This window comes from Rhipicephalus microplus, chromosome 9, assembly GCF_043290135.1.
Source record: "Rhipicephalus microplus isolate Deutch F79 chromosome 9, USDA_Rmic, whole genome shotgun sequence".
Lineage (NCBI taxonomy): Eukaryota > Metazoa > Arthropoda > Arachnida > Ixodida > Ixodidae > Rhipicephalus > Rhipicephalus microplus.
In genome coordinates, this window is record NC_134708.1 from 48,512,856 (window position 1) to 48,538,386 (window position 25,531).

Here is a 25,531-nt window from a genome sequence, read left to right on the forward strand (position 1 = left end):
AAAATTACGCGGGAAATAGTTTATACCTTGAATGTTCTTGCTCGCGAGTCTGGGGCGCCGCCTTTACAACTAAGCTGTCTATCTTCTGTCGTGGTCGTCACCGTGGTGGTAGTAGTAGAAATAGAATGGGTAGATGCCGCGCAGCTCACATGACTAATGAGGAGGGAGCGGAGAAACTCAAAATAAACAGAGACGTTGACGATGTTCCAGATGATGAAGCGATGGTAATCGTTATAATTGTGATGACTGGTGATTATGACAAATGACATTGATGAGGACAGCGATGTTTGAAATGGATCGAAGCTGTCTTATTCTACCCTTGTATCACTTGCACGCTTACATTTTTGCCTTCGTACGGTTTTTGTGGCGCGAAACAGGCAGACCTTTCTTCACTCTTTCTCACCTGTGGAATAACGGTGACGGCGGAGCGAAGTTTTCGCAGTGGCACTGTGGACACGTCCACACCATCGATGAGGATGCGGCCTCGCGACGCCCTCAGGACACGCAGCAAGGCCAGAACCAGTGACGACTTGCCGGCACCCGTACGCCCAACGACACCCACCTGCGCGGAACAGAATATACGCATAGCAGATGGCCGGTCGAAAAGCGCAAGGACTCTTGAGGAGACATAGAAGTGCAATAGTTGTCGACGCCAAGGAATCGCTAAGAAGAATCACATGGTCGCAAAGCTTGCTGTTATGATCTTTCGTAATGGCGAGAGACGGTTTCGCTGTGCCAATCAGCCTCCTATTAGTGCAGTATTGAACCCAAGCGTAGACGTGTGCAGACTTTAAAGAAGAAAAGGTGGAGTATGGAAGGAACTTCACCCCCCCCCCCCCACCCACGTGATAGAGTCAAACATAAAACGAGCCCCACAGTAGACGCAGAAATGAAAAAAAAAGCAAAAGCCACCCACATCTTCTCTCGGGGGGGGGGGGGGGGGAGGACTGGAGTAAAAGCATCGCAGAGCGTCGGGGGTATCGCGGTAATGTTGTGTGATTGGATATGATTTCGGATTGCTTAATTGTTATTTCTTTTATATCATCTTTATTTATTGAATTAAGGAGAAGCGTTGCTTTCAACGAGTGGTGGGACGCTGATGTTGGGCTGCGCCCCACTACTCGTTGAAGGTGCTGTTGCTTCCATCACATGTACTCTAGTCAAGCAAAGCGTCTAGTCAAACGAAAGTTATTTGAAGACGCCCTTGACTGAATTAAGATCGCGTGCTCTACCGCTTTCAAACACTCCACCTGCGCTCGAGGGAGACGAGACGAGGCACGAGACGAGCCGAGCCTGCGCAGTGGCGAGGTAGACGGTGCTGGCACCGAAGTGCGACATCGTGCGACAAAGAAATGCTCCGCGTAAAAAAAAAGCGATTACGTGCGTCTTACAGCGACCCGCCATTAGTCTACAGCTTTTTACAATGATGAAGGTAGAATAAAGGTGGACAGCAAATAATTTGTGTAATGCCACATCAGGGGTAATAGGCCACCATGATCTACCAAACCCTTCATGACCGTAACCCTGCACAAAACATCACACCATATCCATGGAGTGAATGATGATGAGTGAAGCGAAGCATCCGTCCGTCCGTGCGTCCATTACTTATGATGATAAAACTTATGATGAAAGATATGATGAAAACCCTATGGACTATCATGCTAGGCGATGTATCTTGCATGGTTGAGTAGCACTAAAACACGAAGTAGAAAAAAGCACACAGGATGAGCGCTGTCTCGATAGTGAAAGATTTATTTACAAAAAAAGGAAAGAGAACAAAACATACCGGGTACCAAGTTTGAGCATGACAGACATACAGAAAAATGATAAATTCAAACAAGTCACTCTACACCGCAAGTGTGCATAGGTAACAATCATGCATGTTTTTTAACGAGCCCAACTTTCAATTCTGCTGCTCGCTGGCTTTGTCGTTGCTTAACAAAGCCTAGGTGGAGCATAGAGCTCTTTCTAGATATGTATAATGAGTAGTGTTCTTTCTATATGTGTAGAGGGTAATGTGGTAGTGCTTTAGTACTAAATAGCTAGAAACTTGAGCACGTGAGCTGTTTCTGCCAAAACTCATACCTGGTCTGTGCTATTGTGACTGTACAGTACAAACCACGAGATCTTAAGTATATACAACTTGTTTTGAATTCCAATGGCAGACTTGGAGGAGCCAGTGGAATTGGCGAACGAGCACTCCACTGCGGCGTATACAGCAACGTAGACACGCAACAAGGCCAGTTTATTTATTTTTATTTTATTTTTATTTACAATACTGCTAGCCCTTGCGGGCTGTAGCAGGGGTGGGAGGTGAACAGGTGAACAATACACAAACAATGTTAGGCAAAAAAAACAAGTCCAGCCGTCGTTGAAAATCCTTTGAGGATCTACATCCTGTAAGTACCTCGGGAGGAAGCGCATTCCAGTCAACAATAGATCGCACCAGAAACGAAAACTTAAATACATCCACCCGCGGTACATAAGCTTGGACAGAAAATGAGTGATTGGTACGAGCCGACACTCGTCCAGGGGGGCGCAGGTATACACTGGGATCCAGCTTGTAGTTCTTATGATACAGGTCATAAATAAATTTTAAGCGAGCTATTTTTCTACGTGTAGCTAACGATTGAAGGTCAGCCCTAGCAAGCAAAAGTGATACAGACTGTGTTCTCATGTAATTTGAATAAATAAACCTCGCGGCCAATCTTTGTACTCGTTCAAGTTTGTTAATTTCAGTTTTAGTATGCGGATCCCAGATGATAGCTGCGTACTCCAGCGTTGGTCTAACAATAGTCTTATACGCCAACAATTTAACAGAGGGCGGTGCATTACGGAGTTTCCTTCTCAGAAAACCCAGCTTTCGCTTCGCCAGTCCTGTAATGTTGTCAATATGATTGTCCCACTTTAAACTGCTGGATATAGTAACACCTAAGTATTTAAACTCATTAGAACTCTTAACTTCTCTATTGTTTATTGTTTATTTATAGTTAAGGGGGGATTTTTTATTTAAAATTGTCATGCAAACAGTTTTATCAAAATTAATTTTCATGTCCCATTTTTCACACCAGTTTTCAATACGTCGAAGAGCATCATTGAGGAGCATTTGATCAGAAACACTTTTCACATGACAAAACAAGAGACAATCATCTGCATATAACCTTACATCAACAAAAGGAGGCACAACCGTTGCAATATCATTCACAAAAATTAAAAAGAGTAGAGGTCCCAACACGGAGCCTTGTGGCAAACCAGAGGATACGCGTAAAAGAGAAGAACGTGCGCCACTTATTTCAGCAAACTGCAACCTATTGCGCAAGTACGCTTCTACCCATCTTACAATTGCGGGATCAATACCAAGTATTAACATTTTTTGAATAAGTTTCTGGTGACATACTCTATCAAAGGCCTTAGAGAAATCAATTGCTATGACATCGACTTGTTCTTTTGAGCTTATCGCTGTAGCAAAAGTATGAACAGATTCAAAAAGCTGAGTGACGGTTGAAAGGCCTTTTCTAAAACCGTGTTGCTTATTATAAAACAGATTGTTGCTTTCTATATATTGAAATATATATTTTGAAATTATATGTTCTATTACTTTGCACGCCGTGCATGTGATAGAAATTGGACGGTAATTACAAACATTAAGGCGGTCACCAGCTTTGAAAATGGGCGCAACTCTTGCTAATAACCAATCAATCGGAACAGTGGCAGTACACAAAGATAAATAAAAAATTTTAACTAAGAAACTAGAAACCCAATCAGAGTAGCGCCTCAAAAATTTGTTGGGAATCATATCCGGACCAGGTGATTTTTTATGATCCAATTCAAGCAGTAATGCCATTACGCCCTCTTTAGATACGGTAAGAAGATTGGAACTATTATCATCGAACGTACAGCCTTTTTTTGAATGATCAATACTTGGAGAAAAAACAGTACTGAAATAATGATTGAGTGCTTCGGCAATCTGAATCGGTTTGCTATAGGAGGTCCCGTCTATAGAAAGCCCAGCTATTTCAGACTGCGAACTAGACAGGTACCGCCAAAATTTCTGGGGAGAGTTGGATATGTATTCAGACAATATATTAGTTAGAAAATTACTTTTAGATTTTTTGAGGTAATGTTGCTCTCACCTTTTCGTGGGGTTCGACGACGAACGTGACACCCTTGAGTACGTCGGGCAGTGTTCCTGGACGATATGAAGCCGAGTACTTCTCGAATTCCACGAGGCCTTTACTGGGCCACGAGTCATCGAGTGTTGCTGTCGCAACGAGAAGACTGTCGCCGGAGTCGCCTTGATCGGCCGCCCTTTTCTCAACGTCAACCTGTGTCGATGGATGGATGGATAGAACGTTATTTAACATCCGGCAAGGTTTGACGCGACTCTGACTTCGGCCTTCTACGGGGAAACATCAAAGGCTTGCCACTACACCACCTCACGGGCTTGCTGGACCACCCGCGTTTTCAATGTCTAGGTTCGAGCTGCGCGCAGCGGCGGCCCACTTCACTGACAAGGTCTCCAGTGTAACTGCCACCATTATGACAATTAATTACCCACCCACAACATGTGTTCTAGTGTTGCTGATCCTTCCTGACATATTGGTACGTGCTGTCTTAATCTTTGTCCAGATATATCCGTTTTAGGCGGACTGGGTCAGTAAAGGTGTTCCCTCCATCGAACAAAAGGTGGTGTGAGGGTCTCGATATATCACGCAAAATGCACAGGCATATAATGCCTTGGCTTTGCACGACACGCGGTGTTTCGACCTGTGCCACGTGTAACTGACGAACGACATGTGTAATGTTTTCGATTGTACGGCTGTCGCCGAGGGTGCTCAGAATATCTTTTGCTGTACTCTGAGGAGCTCTGCCTGTTGAATCCAAAATGCGATGGCGTGAACCTGCTGGGCTTGCTGGTTCTGTTTTTACGTTTAATCATACGCAAACGCAATATGAATTTTTATGACCACGAAATAGTACTCTCTACTTGTTCGAGCTAGTATAATTCTCAGTTTTTTTTTAGCGAGTGCCTGTGAACTGCACATCAAATAGCTGTAAATCACAGTTATATTTTGGCGTCAACATGCCAATACGCTGACGCGCAAGTTATTGTGAATACTCTGTCCGTTGGGGCAGTCGATTTCGGATAGCTGATTCACATTTGAGACAGGAGAAAGGGGGATGGGGAGAGAGGCAGGTGTCGCAGCTTAGCAGTGCGTCTTGAGCACTGCGCTACGGAATGCGAAAGTATCCCGACAAATCGCTCAAAACAGTTAGGTGCGCCAATCAGGTGCCAGAAAATTTGGCCCGCAGAATGCCTAGAAGTGTATGTATCTCCCAAGAATGATTGTTTCTTTTGATATGGCAGCCCTAAGGAAAGCGTCAGTTGTTCAGTATACTACAGGATGCTTACCTCCGCAGGTAGTTCAGTGTACTCTAGATCTCTCTCGAAGGAGACTGTGACCTGTAGAACCACGTAGAGTGACAGGCATAGGGCTACTGTCATCATCGGTATCTGCAGAGAGAACGGAATGTGTCTAAAGCACACTTGACAGTTAGCTCGGTATCGCTATTTTGTTCTCGCCAATACATGGTTCCTCTTGAATTAAGATATGTTCTTTTTTGTCGTGAAGCAAGAATGCTACAGCCGCACACCTCTTTTTCCATTAGCGTTTCTTTGAGTCTTGCATGTCTGCTACTGTAACTCTAGTATTTTCAGCTTTTCTTGATTTAATGGCGAAATCATACAAAACATCGGTCGACTATCTTTACAAAATACTTCACAAGACAAGTCTTGATGACCATCTTTATGACATGTCTGGCGAAGCCACTGTTTTGCGGTATCTGCAGAAATATGCCCAAAGCCTAATAAAAACAGTTTGTTCGCTGCTGAAATGCATTCATAAATTTTGATATTTGCCTGTATATTTGTGCTCGCGTACTATAGATGATTACAACACTTGTTAAGGTACGGTGAATCACAAAAGCTTGCGGACCACTAAAGCACGTGCCAAACTGCCTGTTCATGCCTCTCTAGCGGTGCGCCATCTACCGTCGACGACGCTGCTAAACCGTAAACGCGTCTCCTTGTTATTCATTGGCCTTTCAATCTTCTTCTACCATGTAGCGCAATGTTACTTCCCAGTTTTCACGTGGAGTGCTTACCTGTAGTATGACCACTACATTTCTATTTTCACAGCAGAATAAAAGCTATTGAGCCGTGCTCCGAACAGCGTTCTAATGGCCAGGTATCACTTTGTTATAAAGATTGTGACTGATAAAATTTATGCATACAGACGGCTCTCAAGGCAGAAGTGCGTAGACGCAGATGCCAAAGAGCAACTCGCGGGCAAAAGGTGAAAGGTGAAAAGTGGCAATGTCGCGAAGAGGCTTTTGGCCACAGGCTCACGTAGTCCATAAAGTTTTGTGGTAGACTGTACACGTAGAGAGCGATATATGCAAGAGTATAAAACTTGTGTTGAACACATCCTATTACTCAGCTGCAACGTAAATGTGTGTGCAGCTGCTAAGAACATCTGCTAAGACGGGGGCACAACGGATGAATATCTTTTACACACACTAGCTCTTTTACTGCTTAGGTGTACTCTGTAGCAATGTGCTGTGCAGTTAGTCATTAAAACTCGCTGTACTTAAACTGTCACTAGTGATAATGTTTCCATAGGACGGCTTGCCTTTGTCAGTTTATTAATTTCCATGCTTAGCGCCGACGGTTTTTAGTGCACCTGGGCCTTCTCAAAGCAAACGCTTAAGGGAGACTGTCGCTGTACTGGGTCTTGTTGCCGAAACATCAGCTCGAGGTACCTTGCACGTCAAGCGGATTCTCATCATTACAGGACTTACATCGTCTTCTCGGCTTTTTGTGTTTTATTCAGATTTCAACTGCCCTTATTTATTATTTGTCTTTAGCAACCCGAAACCACGATAGCATTATGAGAGACGCCGTATTGGAGGGCTCCGGAAATTTCGTCCACCTGACGTTTTACACGGGGCCCGGTCCCGCGACTAAGGTTCCACAGCTGATCACCATAACCACAAGACTACTGTGAATGACTACTGTACTCCTTTTAAGCCTCAAAAAAATTTGTAGTCTATGGTAGCGTTTTTGTGCTTTTTTGCGTTTCTCCAGCAACTATCGTGATTTTAGTGTTCCTCACATTTATTAAAAGCGCGTTTGTCGATGGCCCTGAGTATTTGAGTGTTTAAACAAAGAAATACTTTGGGGTTGATCAACAAGTAAAGTTAGTCATGCAGTGGCAAACATGCATTCAATCGAACGAAGACCATCAGGAGACCAAGGTGAGGAGTAAATATGTGCAGTCGTTCATTGTTGCGCATATTTTTGCTGTAAAAAAATAACTGAGTAACTTTTAAAGCTCTCCCTCGTATTACAGCGACATTTCTTATCAATTAAAATATTTTCAACAATGGGAAAATGTATTAAATTTTCGCTCTCTTCATGTTCACCGTTTGCTTGTTGTGTTTAGAAAATGTTGTTGATTATTCAGAGTACTTGGTACTATACTAACAAGAGCATAAAACCGTCCCATGCGAAGCACGTTTCAAGAGGCCATGCCGACAAAAATTAAGCCGTGAGTGAGTTCACGGACGGGACCAAGCAACGGCTACAGATGAATGTCTATAGGTTTGGCATCACTGCTGAACAGAGCCACAGATGTCTGGGCACGTTGTGTTCAGACTAAATTGTAAACTCTTTAGAGGAGTATACGCACTATAGTATGAGAAAGTTATAGGATTGCCTCGATCAGATTAGGTGGCATATTGGGTTTAGAAAAAAAGGGTAAGAATTTAGAGTACCTAGGCACTCTACTATGGGAGAGCATGAAACCATTTCGCGATGCACGATGTCAGCCAGGAACAAAGTGTGTTTACGAAAATGGGTTAACAATTTAGAGTATTTCGTTCTCCACTATGAGAGAGCATAAAGCCGTCCCGTAGAAGAAACACATGGAAAAGCGTTTGGAAGAGGTAACGATTTAGAGTACAAGATACTCTACTTTACTAGTTTAAGTGAATCTTATTTCCAGATATATCTTACATAACTTATGTGCACACTTAAAGATGGACGATGGTGATTATGCGAATGTACAGTGCAAGCTGTTATATACAGCGAAAACAACTTATTTGCGTATGCAGTGATCTACAACAAAGGGAAGTTTGTTTTCCTCTAACCAAGAAAAAACATCGGTTCCGACTGCATAAGGAAAAGCCAGGGGGCGCTCGTCCAGTGCGGATGTGCGAACACGTCGGCTCCCGATTGTTCAAGTGTTCTGGCACGGATTTTTTGCCTCAACTAGCAAGAACTGTGCATCATTCGACGCCGTTTGTTGTAGTGAACCAGCAGATACCAACATCTTACCGGTGGGTGAAATTTTTGGACATCCCCAGGACTTTTACCCACGCCACGCAGACGCCTCGCGCGTCGACGCGTTTCTCGGGCGCTGCAACAGCGTCGCGACGACGCCTAACGCGTCGTCGAGCTGAAGAATGGCCTCCAACCCCAATGTGTCGGTTGTAGAAGGCATGGACATCAATCCGGAAGAAGCGGAGTGCGCGGGATGGATTGAAGTAGCCAGCAAGAAGAAGAAACTTGCCGAGCGGGCGGATTGTAACGCTGGTAATGCGCCCACGTCAGCGACAGGAAGCGGTAAAGGCGGCTCCCGCACTGCCGCCTCACAGAACGTGTTGAGGCGTGTTGTGAAAGCTTCCAGGATCCCAAACCTTCCCAGGGATCACTTTAAGACCATTATACGGCCACGTGGAGGGATGGATGTCAAGAAGACAGACCTTATCTTCAAGCGCTCGCTCGCAAAGGCGGCTTCCCTAACAGCAGAGCAGGTGTTCGACGACACGCTGTGCACGAACCCCTTCCAGAACATTTTCGTCGTTGCCACGCCGTTCGAGGCGAATGCGCGCGCCTACGCCAGGGTCCAAGAGATAAGTATGGGCTCGACTGTCATAGGCTTGGCGGCTTACGTGGCTGCGTCTGACAACACATGTAAAGGAGTGATCCGTGGAATCAATGTGGTTCTCAGTGACGCAGAACTGACAGAGATGATCGTCAACCGGAGGAATCCTGGCGCTCTGGGTGTTCGAAGAATCAAGAAGACACCAACAGTGATCGTGTTGTTTGACGGACAAAAGGTCCCCCAGCCCGTCGTGTGTGATGGTGTTCGATACCCTTGTTCCTTGTATCGCAGGCAAGTGGACGTGTGCTATGCATGTGGTGATTTGGGCCACAGGTCCGATGTTTGCCCCAAGGGCGATGAACAGAAGAAATGCCGCGGATGCGGCATGCAGTCACCATCACCGGATCATCAGTGTGATCCCACGTGTGCCATCTGTGGCGGAGCGCACCCAACGGCGGACCACAAGTGCAGAAAGCGCTTCCAGGTGCCCTACATCGTGCGCCAAAGACGGCGGCGCCGCCCTAGGCGCGCGCGGCTGGCTCCGACACAGCTGGAGGCGAAGAAGGACTGGCGGAAGAAGAATCATTCTCCAGCGCTCATCGCAGCAGATCGGCATCTAGAGGACGCTCCCGCTCCAGAGGACGCTCCGGCAGCAAATCGCGCTCTCGCTCCAGAGGGCGTGACAAGGGCAGCAGTCGCTCCCGTTCGAGAGGACGATCGGGTTCCAAGGGCCGCGTTCAGAAGCAAATGTCTTGGGCGGACAAGGCCAGGATGAACATCCCAAGCGGCCAAAAGGTAACGCAGGGCATTTTACCAGAGCAAAAAAGCGAACAATCAGAGATTTTAATGCTTAAAAAAGAAAATGCAGAACTTAAAGAAGCACTACGAACGCTGAGGGCCGAGTTCGAGCTCTTCCGCAACTCGCGTGAACCCCGTGAAGTAGCCACACCCATACCGGTTCAAGCAGGAGGGTCGATTAAGCGCAAGGCCGTTTCGCCCCCCGCGATCGCGGAAAGCGTGGCAATGCAAAGTGACGAGTCCCCCGCTCAGGTCCCTGAGAAAAATGTACTCGCGTCTTTAACGGCGATTGAGGAATCGCTCAAGCAGGTAAGAGAGGCCTTAGCCATTCGATCTAGCACAATCGAACGTATGAACGGGAGCGTCTCCCACCTGACACGTTGAGTAGGAATCCTCGAATCTAAAATGAAAATGATTGACTCTAGCAAACTCAAGACGACCAACACTGGTACGATTGCAAAATCCAAGATAGTGCAGCAGGATTCGGACGCTACGAGTTCGCCGCAGGCTATGTTCCTTCAATAATATTCAAAATGGCGGGCCAAACCGGAAACATAACTATCTGGCAGTGGAATTGCGCAAGTTTCTTAAGGCGTAAAGCTGCTCTACTGCAGCTCATCAAAGCACAAGCGTCAATGCCGCACGTCCTGCTCTTGCAGGAAACACTTAGCGAGAAGGTAGTTCTATCGGGCTACCGTTCGATTAGCCAAAAAGGCGCAAATGGCAGAGGTATCGCCACGTTGGTCAGGAAAGATACCTCCTTTGAGCAGCACGAAGTCAAAATTTGCGACTCGGATAAGAGATCCGGTCTCGAGGCACAATTAATTGAAATCATCCCCAACGGCAAAATCCGAAGCAACATATTCGTTTTTAACCTGTATAGCCCTCCTTCGGCTTATAAACATAATATCCGCTCCCTCCTTCATAGGGTCGCAACTGCAGCCAGATCGCACCCTTTAAAAGTAGCTGGGGATTTCAACGCTCCCCATTCGTCTTGGGGCTATGTTACGAGGACAAAGAAAGGGGCCAATCTAGTTGCAGCCAGTATAGACTTAAACCTAACGCTTATCTCCGACCCGCGTTTTCCCACGAGGCTGGGAAACTCGGTCGCCAGAGACACGATGCCTGATCTCAGCTTCACTAGAAATGCGGTGGTCGAGTGGTCCAATTTATAGGAGAACTTGGGAAGCGACCACAGCATCATAGAACTCCGGATGGAAATAAGAGCACCACCTCCAAGAACCTATGAATATACAGACTGGGACCTTTTTAGGCAAATCAGAGGTGAAGATGAGTCAGTACATGACACCTTCAGTGAACTTCTTGTACAAATCCAGAAGGATGTCGAGAAGGCCACCAAAGAAACAGTAACAGAATTTGATGCTCCGGGAATGGATGCAAGGTTAGCGCACCTCCTGGACGCCAAACGCTCTCTCATCGCGAGATGGAAAAAACAAAGGCTAAATCGCAGGCTACGGAAAAAGATTGCGGAGCTCAATCGGCATATTGAGCAGCACTGCTCCGAACTCCATAAACAACAATGGAGGGACGCCTGCTCGACTGCGGACGGGAAAATGCGCAAAGGAGGCAAATGGACCCTCTTCAAACACCTCCTAGATGATGGACAATCCAAAGGCAATCAGAAACTAGCCATAGACCGACTTATTAATAAGGAGAAAATGGCAGGCCTCTCAGAAGCTTCCCAATTTCAGATACTTGCCAACAAGTACCTCCCGCTTAGCCAGAGCTCAACTTCTGTCCCCCACCGGTATGAGGGTGTGCCTTCTCCAGAGTTGGACGCTCCCTTCTCGGAAGCTGAGATCAGGGAAGTGCTCCATAGCCTAAACGGAAGGTCTGCCCCAGGTCCCGATGGAGTTACGAATCGGCTCTTAAGAAATTTGGATGATAAAGCCATTCAGGCCTTAGTGAAGGAGATAAACAGGGTATGGGAGGAGGGCGTCGTACCAGAAACTTGGAAGAGGGCCACAGTGGTCTTAATCCCCAAGCCAGGTAAATCACCCAGCTTAGATCACCTCCGCCCGATCTCCCTTACTTCTTGCCTTAGCAAAGTAGCAGAACATGCAGTACACAACAGGATATCGCGCTACATCGAGAGGAATGACCTATTTCCATATAATATGGTAGGTTTCAGGCCCTCACTTTCCACGCAAGATGTCATGCTCCTCCTCAAAACACAAATAATTGACTTTCCAAGCAAAGATGTAAAAGGGGTCCTCGCACTGGACCTCACTAAAGCATTCGATACTGTCAAACACGACTATATCCTTAAGGAGATATCGGCTTTGAACCTGGGAGTTAAATTCTTCTCCTTCGTTGAATCTTTCCTCGAGAGTCGGATGGCGGCAATAAAACTGGGACAATCAGTCTCGGAGCCTTTCAAACTCGGACGAAGGGGTACTCCCTAAGGGGCAGTTATCTCCCCCCTTCTATTCAACATAGCCATGCGCAAGCTGTCGGCAAGCCTTTCTAAAGTTCCTAATGTCGGACACGCTTTATATGCTGACGACATTACAATCTGGTGTCCCGGAGGATCGGAGGCGGCGGTTGAACAAGCTCTACAGGAGGCTCTGGACGTTACAGAGTCTTTCCTCTAAGGTACGGGACTGGCGCTTTCGCCGGAAAAGTCGGAACTCCTGCTGTACAGACAGGCTAGACGAGGTGTTAGGGGACTCACCCCTCTCGATCAGGTGCCCATTAGCGTTTGCACCAAGGATGGTCGCACAATTTCTAGAGTCAATTCTATGAAAATTCTGGGGCTTTTATTAGACTCTAAGGGATGCAACGCAAAGACTATAGCCCATCTCACCACAAAAACAGAGAACATTCTGAGATTAATTATGCGGGTGTCCAACAAGAAGGGCGGCATAGGCGAGGATATCCTCCTTAGGGCCCACCACGCTTTCCTCATGAGCTATATCAAATACATAGTGGCGGCTCTCAATTGGACCAAAACGGAAAGGGATAAATTGGACACGCTCATGCGCAAAAGTGTCGAAAAGGTTCTCGGCGTCCCAATCACGACTAGCACAGAAAAACTCATGAAGTTGGGAGTGCACAACACCACTTCGGAATTAATTGAAGCACAAAGGTCAGCACAAATAATTCGGTTATCGAGTTTCAAAACAGGAAGAAAACTGCTCGATGCGGCAGGCCTCCGTCCCATCTTCAATCAGGGAGAAACTACGCAGCTTGATTATCAAACAAGGAATTTCTTTATTGTTGACCCTCTTCCACGAAACATCCATCCCCAACACAATAAAGGTCGAAGGTTGGCGAGGGCTAGGGCTTTCATAAAGAACCTCTCCGGAACAGAGACATTTGTGGACGCGGCGCGCCACGCCAGCGGCAGCGGGTTTTCCGTGGCAGTAGTCAATGACAGGGGAGAACTTGTCTCGGCAGCTTCAGTGAAGACCTCCTTGGTCGATGTAGCAGAACAGGCTGCTGTAGCGCTGGCATTACTGGACACGAAACGCACCACGGTGTACACCGATTCCCGAGCGGCCGTTAGGGCGTTCGCATCGGGATTGATAGCCACAGAGGCAGCCAGAATTCTTCACAGCGAACCCCCCTCAAACGTTATTCATCACATAGTCTGGTTTCCCGCTCACACGGGACCAGACGTACTGCCGGGTCACCTGAACCCAAACGAGATAGCCCACGACTGTGCGCGAGGTTTCACAAGCCGCGACGGGGTGGTCTCTCGGGTGGGTTCGGGAGAGATCGTCCACAGTGATCCTCTCGTTACTTTTCACGAGATAACATCTCATTACAGAGGAGAGCGACAGACTTTTCCCTTTCCCCATCATAAGCTCCACAGATCACAAGCAAGCACGCTCCGCATGCTCAAGACGGGGTCTTACCCCTCTAGGGGCTTTCTGAGCATGCTTCATCCGGATATTGATCCACTTTGCCCAGATTGTGGTGAATTTCGCTCTTTGAGTCACATGCTCTGGCAGTGCCCTGCGTTACAGGATTTTAAAACAGAAGAAGACTGGACGACGGCAATCACAGACCCCAGACAAGACGTCCAGCTTCAGGCTGTGCAGAGGGCCCGTGAACGAGCGGAGAGGCATGGCCTCTCTGTTCCGACATGGGACTAGCCAACGGCTGGGTGGGGACCTACATAGTTGGCCCGCTGCCTTGCCTCTCAGGACCAAATAAAGTTGTTTGTCCTGTCCTGTGTCCGCTAACCAATATACAGGAAATAAAAGTAACGCAATGTGCTACCTCGCTACGTAGTTCATCACCGACGCCTACGAGTACACAGAAATTCAGGTCTAAACAAACGGATCCCTCAAAAGTTCCCCGGTCACATGCCTATCTATATGCGTAGTTCATCAGTTCTCGATTCTCTAACGCCTGTGATCTTATCGATTGTTAGTCGTTTTTGACATTTCTAGTCTGCTTTTTTATTGAGATGACTTGTTGTTTCACCGTCGCGTTTCATTGCTGCATTCCAATGCTTCCCGCACGATCGTCGTTCTTGCCTGTAGCACAGAAAGTGTTCCGCGTGTAAAAACGTGCATGCAGGTGCGATTTTCGGAAAGAATTGAAAAATGTTAGGAGAGAGCATTGTACAATGCGAGAGGGAAGAAGAGAAATAGTAAGTGTGGCACGGCATCGCCATGCTTCACTGCCCCCCCCCCCTTTCCCGGCAGGGAAATGGCTCCTTCTTTATTGACATGCTAAATGGGAGAGAGTGATGCCTTTATAATGATATCGGCTGCTCTTTATCACTTAGTTAACAAAATACACATTAAAAAGTAATAACAGGCCGCAGAGTGACTCGGTCAGACGCATGTGCGAATGCATGGAAATTCGACACCACATGGGAGTTCAAATAGGTAAAATTAGTTCATATGTTTACAAGTAGTGGTGCAAAAGTTAAAGTAATTTGAATGAATTCTAATGTAGAAGGCCAAACCCAGTGTTCTGTATGGCTTCCTATTTTTCAAAGAATATTGTTTCGTGTTTTCGGCTGAAGGTAAAAAGGCATGTTAGGACATGCTTTGAAATGCGTCCCGGGCTAGAAATGAAAGATTGGCATTGCGTGTGAACTCTGCGGGGGTTACTCACTGATTGTTGTTATTACGTAAGGTTTTCGGTGGGGGTTCTGAGTAGGTGGCGAAACTGATGCAAAATGCGTTAAATTTTCGCCAGATCGAGGTGGTGCCACCCAGGGGTGGTTGGGGGGGGGGGGTGTTACGTGAAAGTAGCATCAATCAGTGAGTAACCACGGCACAGCTCACACGCAGTGTCAACATGTTCACTTCTGGTGCAGGACGCATTTGAGGGTATGTTATGTTGCGCCATGTTACCTCTAAAAGGAGAGAGTTTGGGCGTATAGGTTATTCATCTTTCTTCGTAAAACAGAGCCCACAAAAGAACACCGGGCAAAAAGAGATCAAGACAGGCACTCCTCGTTTCTTTCTGTCCTGTGTTCTTTTGCGCGCTTTGTTTTATGAAAAAAGACCCGTTACCGTCAGCCGAAACCACGTAACAATGTAAAGCCCCCACTGGCCACCACTCACCGATAGCGAGGAGCTGAGCGCCAGCCCTACGCTGCTGCTCGCCTCGGGCGATGCGTCGCGGCCGGCCAGGGCCACGGACAAGGCGAGAGCGGCGAGCACCACGAGCAGGCCACACGAGCCGGCCGCGAATCGCGAGAAGCGGAAGCACATGGAGAACGTCGAGAACGCGCGCAGCCCGAGGTCCGAGAGGCGCTCGTAGTGTCGCCTGAAGCGCGGCACGGCTCCCAGGCAGCGCACCGTGCTCAGCGAGTCCCGAGTCTCGGTCACGTGCTGCAGCATGCGGCTCACGTGACGGCTCTCCAGGTAGCGGCCCGCGTTTGACGCCTGTATCGAGCATTTCTGCGAGAAAAGAGGGGAAAAAGGTTGTAGGCAAAAGTGGAGAGATTCAGAATTTTTTTCCTAATGATTCTAACAGATAATTTGCCTTCATGTAAGACAGGCCCTTTGTATATGTGCGTATATGTGGGCTTTATGATTGTATGTATATATATATATATATATATATATATATATATATATATATGTGTGTGTGTGTGTGTGTGTGTGTGTGTTTCGTTACTGTGTTATATTGCGCCACTGCCAAATACAAATACAAAGTGTTGCGAGCTAGCCAAATTGTCAGGGGACCACATTTTTCAACTGTCCTCCATCTGTATCTCTCAAAATTGGCAGACAAAATTAATAATAATAATAATAATAATAATAATAATAATAATAATAATAATAATAATAATAATAATAATAATAATAATAATAATAATAATAATAATAATAATAATAATAATAATAATTGTTATATTATTATTATTATTATTATTATTATTATTATTATTATTATTATTATTTTTTTTTTTTTTTTTATAGATGCTCCGATATCCTATGCATCCAATATAACTTTGAACTTGAACCAGAAACAAAAATTCATATTTGTAAGGACAACTGCTTTTGTGAAATTAAAGAAACTGAAAATAGGTGCTCGAATGGGAATGCTTGAAATAGAAACGAAAGTGTCATACTCGTGCTCCTTCATACCAGTCAGTCATAAATGAAGATGCTGTGTTTTAATCCCATGGTGCTGCTTGTCAAAGACAGAAAGCTTCTCGAATAGGGAATGCTAGTTGTGCCTGTGCTATTGTACCAATTCACAACACCTTAAGCATCTCTTCCCTCACTAACTCTTTTCTCCTTTACATCGCTTTCTTTAATTTAGCAGACCAGGTTTGGCAGTTTATTTCACCGTGACAATTTCTAGCGGAATATTGAAAGGTGGTTAACGTTTACTCTGCTGCATGTACACCTTGTATGCAGAAAAGCACTAGAAGAACGATAAGCAGTTTTTGTGCACTGTTGCAATGAAAGTTATGTGAACAATATGGCTGGCAGCTAGCCATCCAGCTATCTTCAGAGTTAGAAAGAACGTAACCAGGTGTGCGATGGGATTTACATGAATTGAGCGGCTGTGTTAGTAATGAGACCAGCAAGTACATGCCCAGAGAGGGAATAGAACGATGAGTAGGATCGTAAAAACTCGACAGTAGTTGTTTTGGTTATGCTCCCCCAACACGTATAGAAGTTAGGCTGAAAAACGGAGATGTAACCACACCTTCAACATCACTGTGGGCGTCACCTTGCTTTGCAAAAGTGCTTGTGTGTCACACATGCGGTAGCATCAGACAGATGGCCGTTTATTTCGCACAAGGGAGCAACTAGGTCCAACTAAAACTGATTCCCGCAATGACAACCGATTACGGGCAGCCAGGTACCAATGAAATGGTTCGCATTACGTCGAGTCTGGCCCTGGACAAATCACACCGTTTACAAGAGTTGAAGATTTGACGAGTTGGTTCGTCGTACTTGAACAGGCATTGTGTATTACGGTTATCAAGAAGAAATGGTTGAGCAGACCAAAAAAAAATAGAGGACAGAGCGCTCTTGTGTTATTTTGTGTCTGTCTTCTTGGTCATTTCTTTTTTGCCGTAATTCGCTATACCACTTCCAAACCCACTGGTTGTCTTTTTACTGCAAGTGTGCTTTTTCGCAAACATACTATGCACGTAACAAAGCACGCTTTATAGTGTCTGCAAAATGATTGTGGTAGCACAGATGAATGGGGGGGGGGGGAGATGAAGGGAGGAGGACACAAAGACGCTCACACACACACGCACACACGCATACATCTGCGCTACCACAATCCACTACGACTTCAAAAACCACTGGTTGTCTTATTTACTGCAAGTGTGCTTTGTTGCAAACATAGTGTGCACGTAACAAAGCACGCTCTACAGTGTCTGCAAAACGATTGCGGTAGCACAGATGAATGGGGGGGGGAGATGAAGGGAGGAGCACACAAATACGCTCACACACACACACACACACACACACACACACACACACACACACACACACACACACACACACACACACACACACACACGCAGACACGATACATCTGCGCAACCACAATCCACTACCACTTCAAAACCGACTGGTTGTCTTATTTACCGCAAGTGTGCTTTGTTGCAAACATAGTGTGCACGTAACAAAGCACACTTTACAGTGTCTGTAAAACGATGGAGGTAACATAGATGAATGGGGGGGGGGGGCGAGATGAAGGGAGGAGGACACAAAGACGCTCACACACACACGCAGACACCCAGACATCAGCACTGCCACAATCCACTATCACTTCAAAACAGACTGGTAGTCTTATTTGCTGAAAGTGTGCTTTGTTGCAAACATACTGTGCATATAACGAAGCACGCTTTAAAGTGTCTGAAAAACGGTTGTAGTAGCGCAGATGAATGAGGGTGGGTGAGATGAAGGGAGGGAGACACATGGAGGCTCACACACACACGCAGACACACGCAGACATACAGACATACATTCAGACACACAAGTACACGTACACACACGCGCACACACACACACACATGCGGGTGCACTCGGCGTCATCTGTGAATTGCCTTTCGTTTTACCGCAATATACGGCTCGAACGATGGTAACTCCTCAGTGGTGTTCTCTGAGATCACACCAGCACAGGAATGTGCCTGTGCAGCTATCTGTGCTTACAGGCAAATTTATTCTTACAGAGAGTGGACTATAGTATAATTCAACAGAACCATCTTATACCGTCTTAAAGGCTTTGCTAGTCTTCATAAAGTTGACCTTACAGTAAAGACCAATCACACTCGATGAGGTTAGGTGTCTACTAGAGTGTCATTGAGTGGTTACACCTTAGTGATGACATGGCGATGATCATAACAACGTCGTTATCACCATGTTCGTCTGCGTTCCTGTAATCATCACTGTCATCATTATCATCGTCTTCATTAGTACTGTCGTCATTATCATCTTTATCACCTTTATTGTTAACGGAATATTTCCGATGGAGCCTCATTATGCAAGACTGGCGAAGCCTATGCTCTGTCAGGAAGCATTCGACTGCGAAGATGCGTACCATGGCGTAGCTCATAACGACGATGGCGACTGCTCCCACGGCCAGTACAGGTGGCGTCTGCGTGCCCACAACGACAAGCTTTGCGATCGTGATGAAGGCATTCTGCAGGCTCTGCTTGGCACCCAAGAAGAGTCGGGAGTCCATGGCATCCAGGTCGAGAGAAAAGCGCGCCAGTATGCGGCCCCGAGATGTCGAGTCGAAGAAAGAAACCGGACTGGCCAGAAGGTGCTCTAACATGGAGCGATGCATGAGACGTGAGAGCCTCTGCGAACTGGCCGCCAGGAGAAACCCGCCTGCTGTCCGGAACAGCACTGCGTGAACCATACAACGACAGGAACTTACCCATCGTGGCCGAGAAAAGAACGAGTGTGTAATGAATATTACTGTGTGAGCAGGAACACAAGGTTATAGACGACAGAAAGCATTACAGCCCAAGAAAAAATGTTACCACCTCCCAATAAAGGGAACCATGAGTAGCATGCGAAGCAGTGCATGGCTCTACCTAAAGTTTTGTTCATCACGAACACCTTGCCCAATGTTACCGTGTCCTTGCAAGTGGAGCACATCATGAATTCTTAGTAACGTAGCAATTCGGCCGTGCGGGTACGTCATACTGTTTATAGAGTGCAATGACGCCGTTGTCTACATGCTTCTGTTGATATGTGGGAAGAATTATGTGAGTCGAAGTGGGAGGTGCACGAACGAACGATTACAAACACTGCTACAACGTCAAAGAAAAAAAGGTGGCTTTTTCGATGCACACTGTACACATTGTTGTAATTCAAATGACACTGCAAGGGATGATGTCAATGCCATGTGCATGTTGATTTTTAATGAGTGTTTAACTGTCGGTACGAGCAGAGGTAATATGACCCGTGACAGAATCCAGGCTGAAATGATTGACAGACTGGCAGATAACTGTATTTCGAGACTGTCAATTGCCCTGTATGAATTGAAAAGCAATGTTGCCTATATGTATGAGTGCCTTTTACTGGAATAAAAATCGAACCACGTCCCCCTAAAGGGAACCATATGTAGACGCGAAACAGCGGCCGCTAACGCTTACTTTGGCGAAAGCCAGATGAAGATGCCCTTCACTGAATTTTGAACGAGTGATCCAGTGCCTGCATATACGTGATATTAAAAGCACTGACATTTGGACTAGTCTTTACTTAAATATATTGGTATTTAGAGCACGTAAACAGACACGAAACTGAAGACAAAGCACTCGTCCGTACTTTATTTATTTTTATTTTTATTTATTTATCGATACTGCAGGCCAATATGCTGGCCCATGCAGGAGGGGCAAATACAATAATACAATGACAAGGCATTCACAAAAAGACTAAGGAGAAAAACGTACAGTGCAAGACGCTTGCTTCACAAAACAATTTACACAAATAACGTATAACTCTGTCTTTCGCTTCTTGTCTCTTTACGCGCTTTAAAAGGCCCCCCCCCCCCCCTAAACCACCCAGAGGTCGCCCCGCCACGGTGGTCTAGTGGCTAAGGAACTCGGCTGCTGACCCGCAGGTCGCGGGTTCGAATCCCGGCTGCGGCGGCTGCATTTCCGATGGAGGCGGAAATGTTGTACGCCCGTGTGCTCAGATTTGGGTGCACGTTAAAGAACCCCAGGTGGTCTAAATTTCCGGAGCCCTCCACTACGGCGTCTCTCATAATCATATAGTGGTTTTGGGACGTTAAACTCTACATATCAATCAATCAATCAACCACCCAGAGGTCGACATTTTGTTGTGGCGTTCCAGTTGTACACGAGTCTACGAGGAACGCTGGTGGTGTCGCACGAGCTTGCTCGTTTCGCTCTTTACTTCGCTAGGCTTCGTTTGTCCACTCGCCTGTCCCGCTCTCCGAGGGGCCTTCCTTTGCGTCCGAGGTGGAGACGCAAAAAGCGCGCATCTGCTAGCAGAAAACAGACTCTCATTCACCCAATTAACCCCGTCTGTTGCTTTCGACGTCACCTAATGTTGGAGGTGATGTCATGACGACTGTTGTCAATAAGGGAAAGGCACGGAGAGCGTCACGCGAGCGTCTGTTGGTCGGTTTAGGGGCCCTTTGAATACTACTATATACGGGATGGCCACTGAACGTTTTTGCAGCGCGAGCAGTCGTTTGTTTACTAGCAGACGCTGCCTGCGTAGGCCTTGCAAGACGAGAAAGGGGGAAGGGAGCGACAGTTTTGCGGGTGTGTTCCTGGGCTGGGACGAGACGCAAGCAGGATGACGGAGGGACAGCGTTACACAGGCTAGTCAAACTGCTGCTTCCCATCTTCACCTGTGTGTGTTTTTTTGTGCGCTAGAACACTACATCACGAATTCATTGTTGTCTCGTCGCGCGTGTGCAGAATCTAATTCCCTGATGCCATCACGTGATTGCAGAGAGAGTGTAAGGGGGAGAGGCCACAGCCTCTCATACAGCCACTTACGAAGGCTCGAACGCCTAGCGCGTGTCAGTGAGTTATGACTAAGATACCACGTGTCGGTTCATCGCGCGTCTGCAGATTCTCGATTCCCGACGCCATCACATGATTGCTGAGAGAGCGTCAGGAGGAGAAGCTACGACGTCTTACCCAGCACTTCACGCAGGCCGGAACACGCTAGCACTTGAGCGCGTTGTAGCAGTGCTTGGGCCAGCTGTTGCGCATGCTCAGTTAGGGTGAGCACGCACACCACATTCAGCTTCGCGATAAGCTGCTTCACACTTTCTTACGCCTGACCAACCTGTTTCCACACGCAGTGACGTCAACTCAGTGATCGGTGACGTGACGCAGCACACAGCTCGTCGATTGGTCCAGGCCTCAGCAAAATGTAATGAGGTCAACGCCGCCTAGCGCTGAGTTGACGATCACTGCGTGTGGAAAGAGGTTGGTCAGGCGTAGGAAAGATGCGTGGGCTTGTTTTGAAGGGGGAGGGGGTGTAAAAAAGTTGGAGCCTGTTTTAAGAACTTGAGTTCCGCCAACAGAATCATGCATGGTAAGCCTGCCCTTCACCTTGAAGTATAGCATGCTACCTTGCTTCTGATAACCGTAAGCACTTTTTTCTCCTCAAATGCAAGTACTACATATATTCAGAGTTAAAGCCTCGTCGTTACTACTAAAATCCTAATTTTGTCTCTACAGGAATGGCACAATCCCTGAAGAAATTCACCTTAACATTCAAGTTTCCGTCCTAAAAGCAGCAACACAAACGTGGGTCTCCACGGGAAAGTCATCCATCTGAAACTCCCGAGGAGTGCTTGACGTGAAAAAAGTAGCTGTATTTATTGCATGGAGCAGCCATAGTTGAGTACGAAGTACTCGAAATCTTTGAACTATTTTTTCTAAACATTTGTGAAGATATACTGTCGGAGATATAGCGATCACTGTTTGTGAAGTTGACATAGTTTTAGGCGATAACCGTCTACAATATCTTACGCCTTGTTACTGTGTGTGTTCTTGCTTCATTTTAGGAGCGAAGCTCTTTAAGGCGCGAGTCTGTACATGAATATCTCTCTTGCTACGTGACCGCCTAGTTCTATCACTCAGTCAGCAGGTGCTGAAGGGCAGGAAGAGAGACAGACGGACGGACAGACGGACGGACGGACGGACGAAGGAATCGTGCTTTGAGCTAGATTCCCACGCGAGAGCTCAATTGGCTGCTCTGCGCACCAAATAGTCACGTGATTGTTCTCATCCAGAGCAGCAGCGGATACGTCGCATTCACACAGTCGGACCTACGTTTGCGGAATCCTCGTGCATGCTCTGGACTCCTATGTTTATGCAGCGCGCTTATGTGGTCATGCAGGCCACAGGCTATGAATAAAAACCACCAATCTACCACCACAACCACCAGAAACCACTCGCCTCTTGCACTGTCACAAGAAACACATTCGGTCGTTGCCGCAAAACTTAAACATGTGGATTTTAAGCCGGCAGCCTGCTTCCTAGACACGTCAATCCGACCAATGTTGACAGATTTGACGCTGAATCCTCTCAATCGAGAGCAGATGACCGTCAAATGGAGGAATCGAAATAGCGGTGACACATTTTCATCCGTGCCGTGAGCGGTGGAGAGCGGATGAAGCGAGGACGGCTCGTTTCAATGACGCGCATGTCACGTGACGTGCCGTCCGCTGCGAAAATTCCTCCTCTGTTTTCTCGTGTGAATCCACCGTTACCAATAAAACCCTCCGAAGCTTCGTCCCAATCATCATCATTCACTCCGTGAATATGCTGTATTTTCGTCCAGAGCTAATATCTGCGAATATCATGTACCTACCAGCATAAATTTCAACCGTACAATGAACAGCTGGTGTTTTCTACAAAGGTCCTCAGACGCGGGACACCGAAGTGGTGCATACCGCACCAGCAAGAAAATCGAGCAAGCCACAGTAATGTCTGATGCTGCAAAGAAGCACAGCCATTGAACTTTGGACCACGAAGCATTTTATTCTCTTATTTTGTTTCTTATCGCCAATAAATGTATTGCCACCCGGTGTTGCGAGTGGGCAAGCCGTGGCTAGCCGAAAAGGGCGAGGAAAACAAAAGCGATGTGTGTAGACCCTTTGTTCAGGATACGCATTCGTGTCTTACTGTTTTGATGTTCTTGTATTCTTGTCTGTACGGCCCCTAATGCGTAACAAACTGGTGGAGGCTCTGGGTAATATATCCACCGTACCCCTTCGCATAGCGATAGCTCAAGTGTCGTAACGGTGGTCACGTCTGCGCGCTTCGCCAGCAGAAGGTCCCGGTGACAAGCCCCTAAATTTGTACTGCTCCCAGACAACATGGCGGCTCCGACCAGGCCTGCCGATGCTTCGCGGAAAAATGAGCAACCTTTGCTGATGATCTAATAAACTCGAAGTGCTAGAATGGCTTTTCTGCTGGCTATTTTTCGCCATTCAATTTTTCCCTCAGGAAGACAATACCTCCCACAATTTTATCCTGTGGATCCGGTTGCGGGTAGTGTTTGTTCAAGGAGTGGCCCCTGCAGATGTGGGCATATATTTGCTACCCAGCATTGCAGTTTGGGAGCGAAAATACCATCATCCTATATCAGCACCATATTGCGTTCCGTTTTTTTCCCTCCGAAGTTTGAGTAAATGCCAACTATGAGTTTAACAATGACAAGTTTGATTGGCTTTGTAGCAATGCTGCTTAGGACCTATCACACTAGTACAGTGGTACTATATTGGAATATTGAGAAATGAAGCCCAGCTAGGCTACTCTGCCAGGGAAACTTGTCCGAAAGGATGCTGAGAGGGGTACCGTCAGATAGTGAGATGGCTACCAGTCCTCCAACCCAGTTGGTTGAAGAGGCAGCTCCGGCAACCATGGCGTCGGTCCACTCCTTCACGTACAGCTGCTGCCACGCCACGGCGCCCGCGCTCGCCACGAAGCACAGTAGTGCCAGAGGTCCGCACACACCGGAAAATCGGCCCAAGGCGATGGCCACCTCCATAGCAGTCTGCGCAGCCGTATGTTCATATGTACAGCCGGAATCGCACTTTTACAGAGTGGTCAAGCGCATGGCTGTGGACGTTTTCATTGTTCTCAGCTACTATCTCGCTTTAACCAAAGAACCGTTCGTTGATGCTTCGATTTCAGTACTAGTGACAACCGTCTGGTTTGACTACGTTTAATATCTTTACGGCGTGTGGATTTGCCTATTTTTTTAGAAAAACGGGGACTGAAGAGAGCGACCGTACATTTTTGCCCAGTGCGAGTCAAGCCACTAGGGTAGCCACAGGGGCAGTGGGTCGCGGGCTTCAAACCTTGCCGAAAGTTTTCGCTTTCGCCCGTGTATACCCTATAGGACAGGGAAGTAACTCACGAGTTGGCTCACTTGGACTCACTCAGACTGAGATCGAGCCGTGAGTTCAAGTCTGAGTGAGTATGGTTGAAGAAGATTTTTGTGAGTATGAGTTCGAGTGAGTTCGGCTCGGGGAAATTTTGGCGAGCCAGATTTTGAGTGAGTCCAAGGCGCAATCTATATTCCCCGAGGGAGTGGGAGTGACTTGCAATTTGTTTTGCCGACATAAAATGCTATTTAATCATTTTCAGCATTTCTATCCGCCTTACCTGGATTCACATTTATGCTCACGTCAACTCTCAGGCATTCCAAATTACTGTCGTTTATAAACCGATTCAATTTATTATTCTTTATTGATCTGAGGCCAAAATACGGAGGAGGATGGCTTGACCCTACTCCCCCCCCCCTTTTGTTTTTCACCAACTATTCCAGTAAGGTTCTTGATCACTATATCGTATATTACCGTCTCTTTCAAGAGAAATGATGTTTCTAGTTTGCAAGCACTCAGCACTCGTTTTAGAAAATACCACGTCGAGCGGTGCCAAGCACAGCACCAATTACGTGAGATAATAGTGTTAAAAAGCATTGACACCATGGAAAAAGAATCCCATTTTAGGCTAACTGCCTTTTGAGTTGACTTACTCAGACCGACGTGAGTCAGAGGCTGAGTGAGCACAGGTGAGTAATGTTTCAATAAGTTTGAGTCCGAGTGAGTTCGGCTCAGGAAAAGTTTTTTGAGTCTACGTTTGGTTGAGTCCAAAGCTCAATTCATGAGTCAGTGTGAGGGAGCTTCACAATTTCCGCCGTCCTAAAGTATACACACGTGTAAGTAGAACTCAAAACATTCTTGCTACACTGCCGTTTCCTACTGTACATGACGAACACCAACATTTGCAGGCGTGAAAGTTCTAAAGTAAGCTCTGACGACGTCTGAGGTACGCTTCGGCGCGTAATGTAGCGTACGAAGTA

At 46.7% G+C, this 25,531-nt stretch overlaps 1 protein-coding gene across 1 annotated transcript in view; it reads right to left on the minus strand.

The window, feature by feature from the left end:
• The window catches only part of LOC119165008 (ATP-binding cassette sub-family C member 3-like), a 134,663-nt gene that overhangs the window by 12,298 nt on the left and 96,834 nt on the right, over window positions 1–25,531 (minus strand). Inside the window, exons 19-24 of the mRNA XM_037417204.2 lie at window positions 24,019–24,217; window positions 18,756–19,066; window positions 15,299–15,637; window positions 5,414–5,515; window positions 4,134–4,325; window positions 404–562 (exon numbers count right to left, since the gene is read on the minus strand). Of these exons, the coding sequence (XP_037273101.2) occupies window positions 404–562; window positions 4,134–4,325; window positions 5,414–5,515; window positions 15,299–15,637; window positions 18,756–19,066; window positions 24,019–24,217 (1,302 nt within the window). The remainder of the gene's footprint in view (window positions 1–403; window positions 563–4,133; window positions 4,326–5,413; window positions 5,516–15,298; window positions 15,638–18,755; window positions 19,067–24,018; window positions 24,218–25,531) is intronic.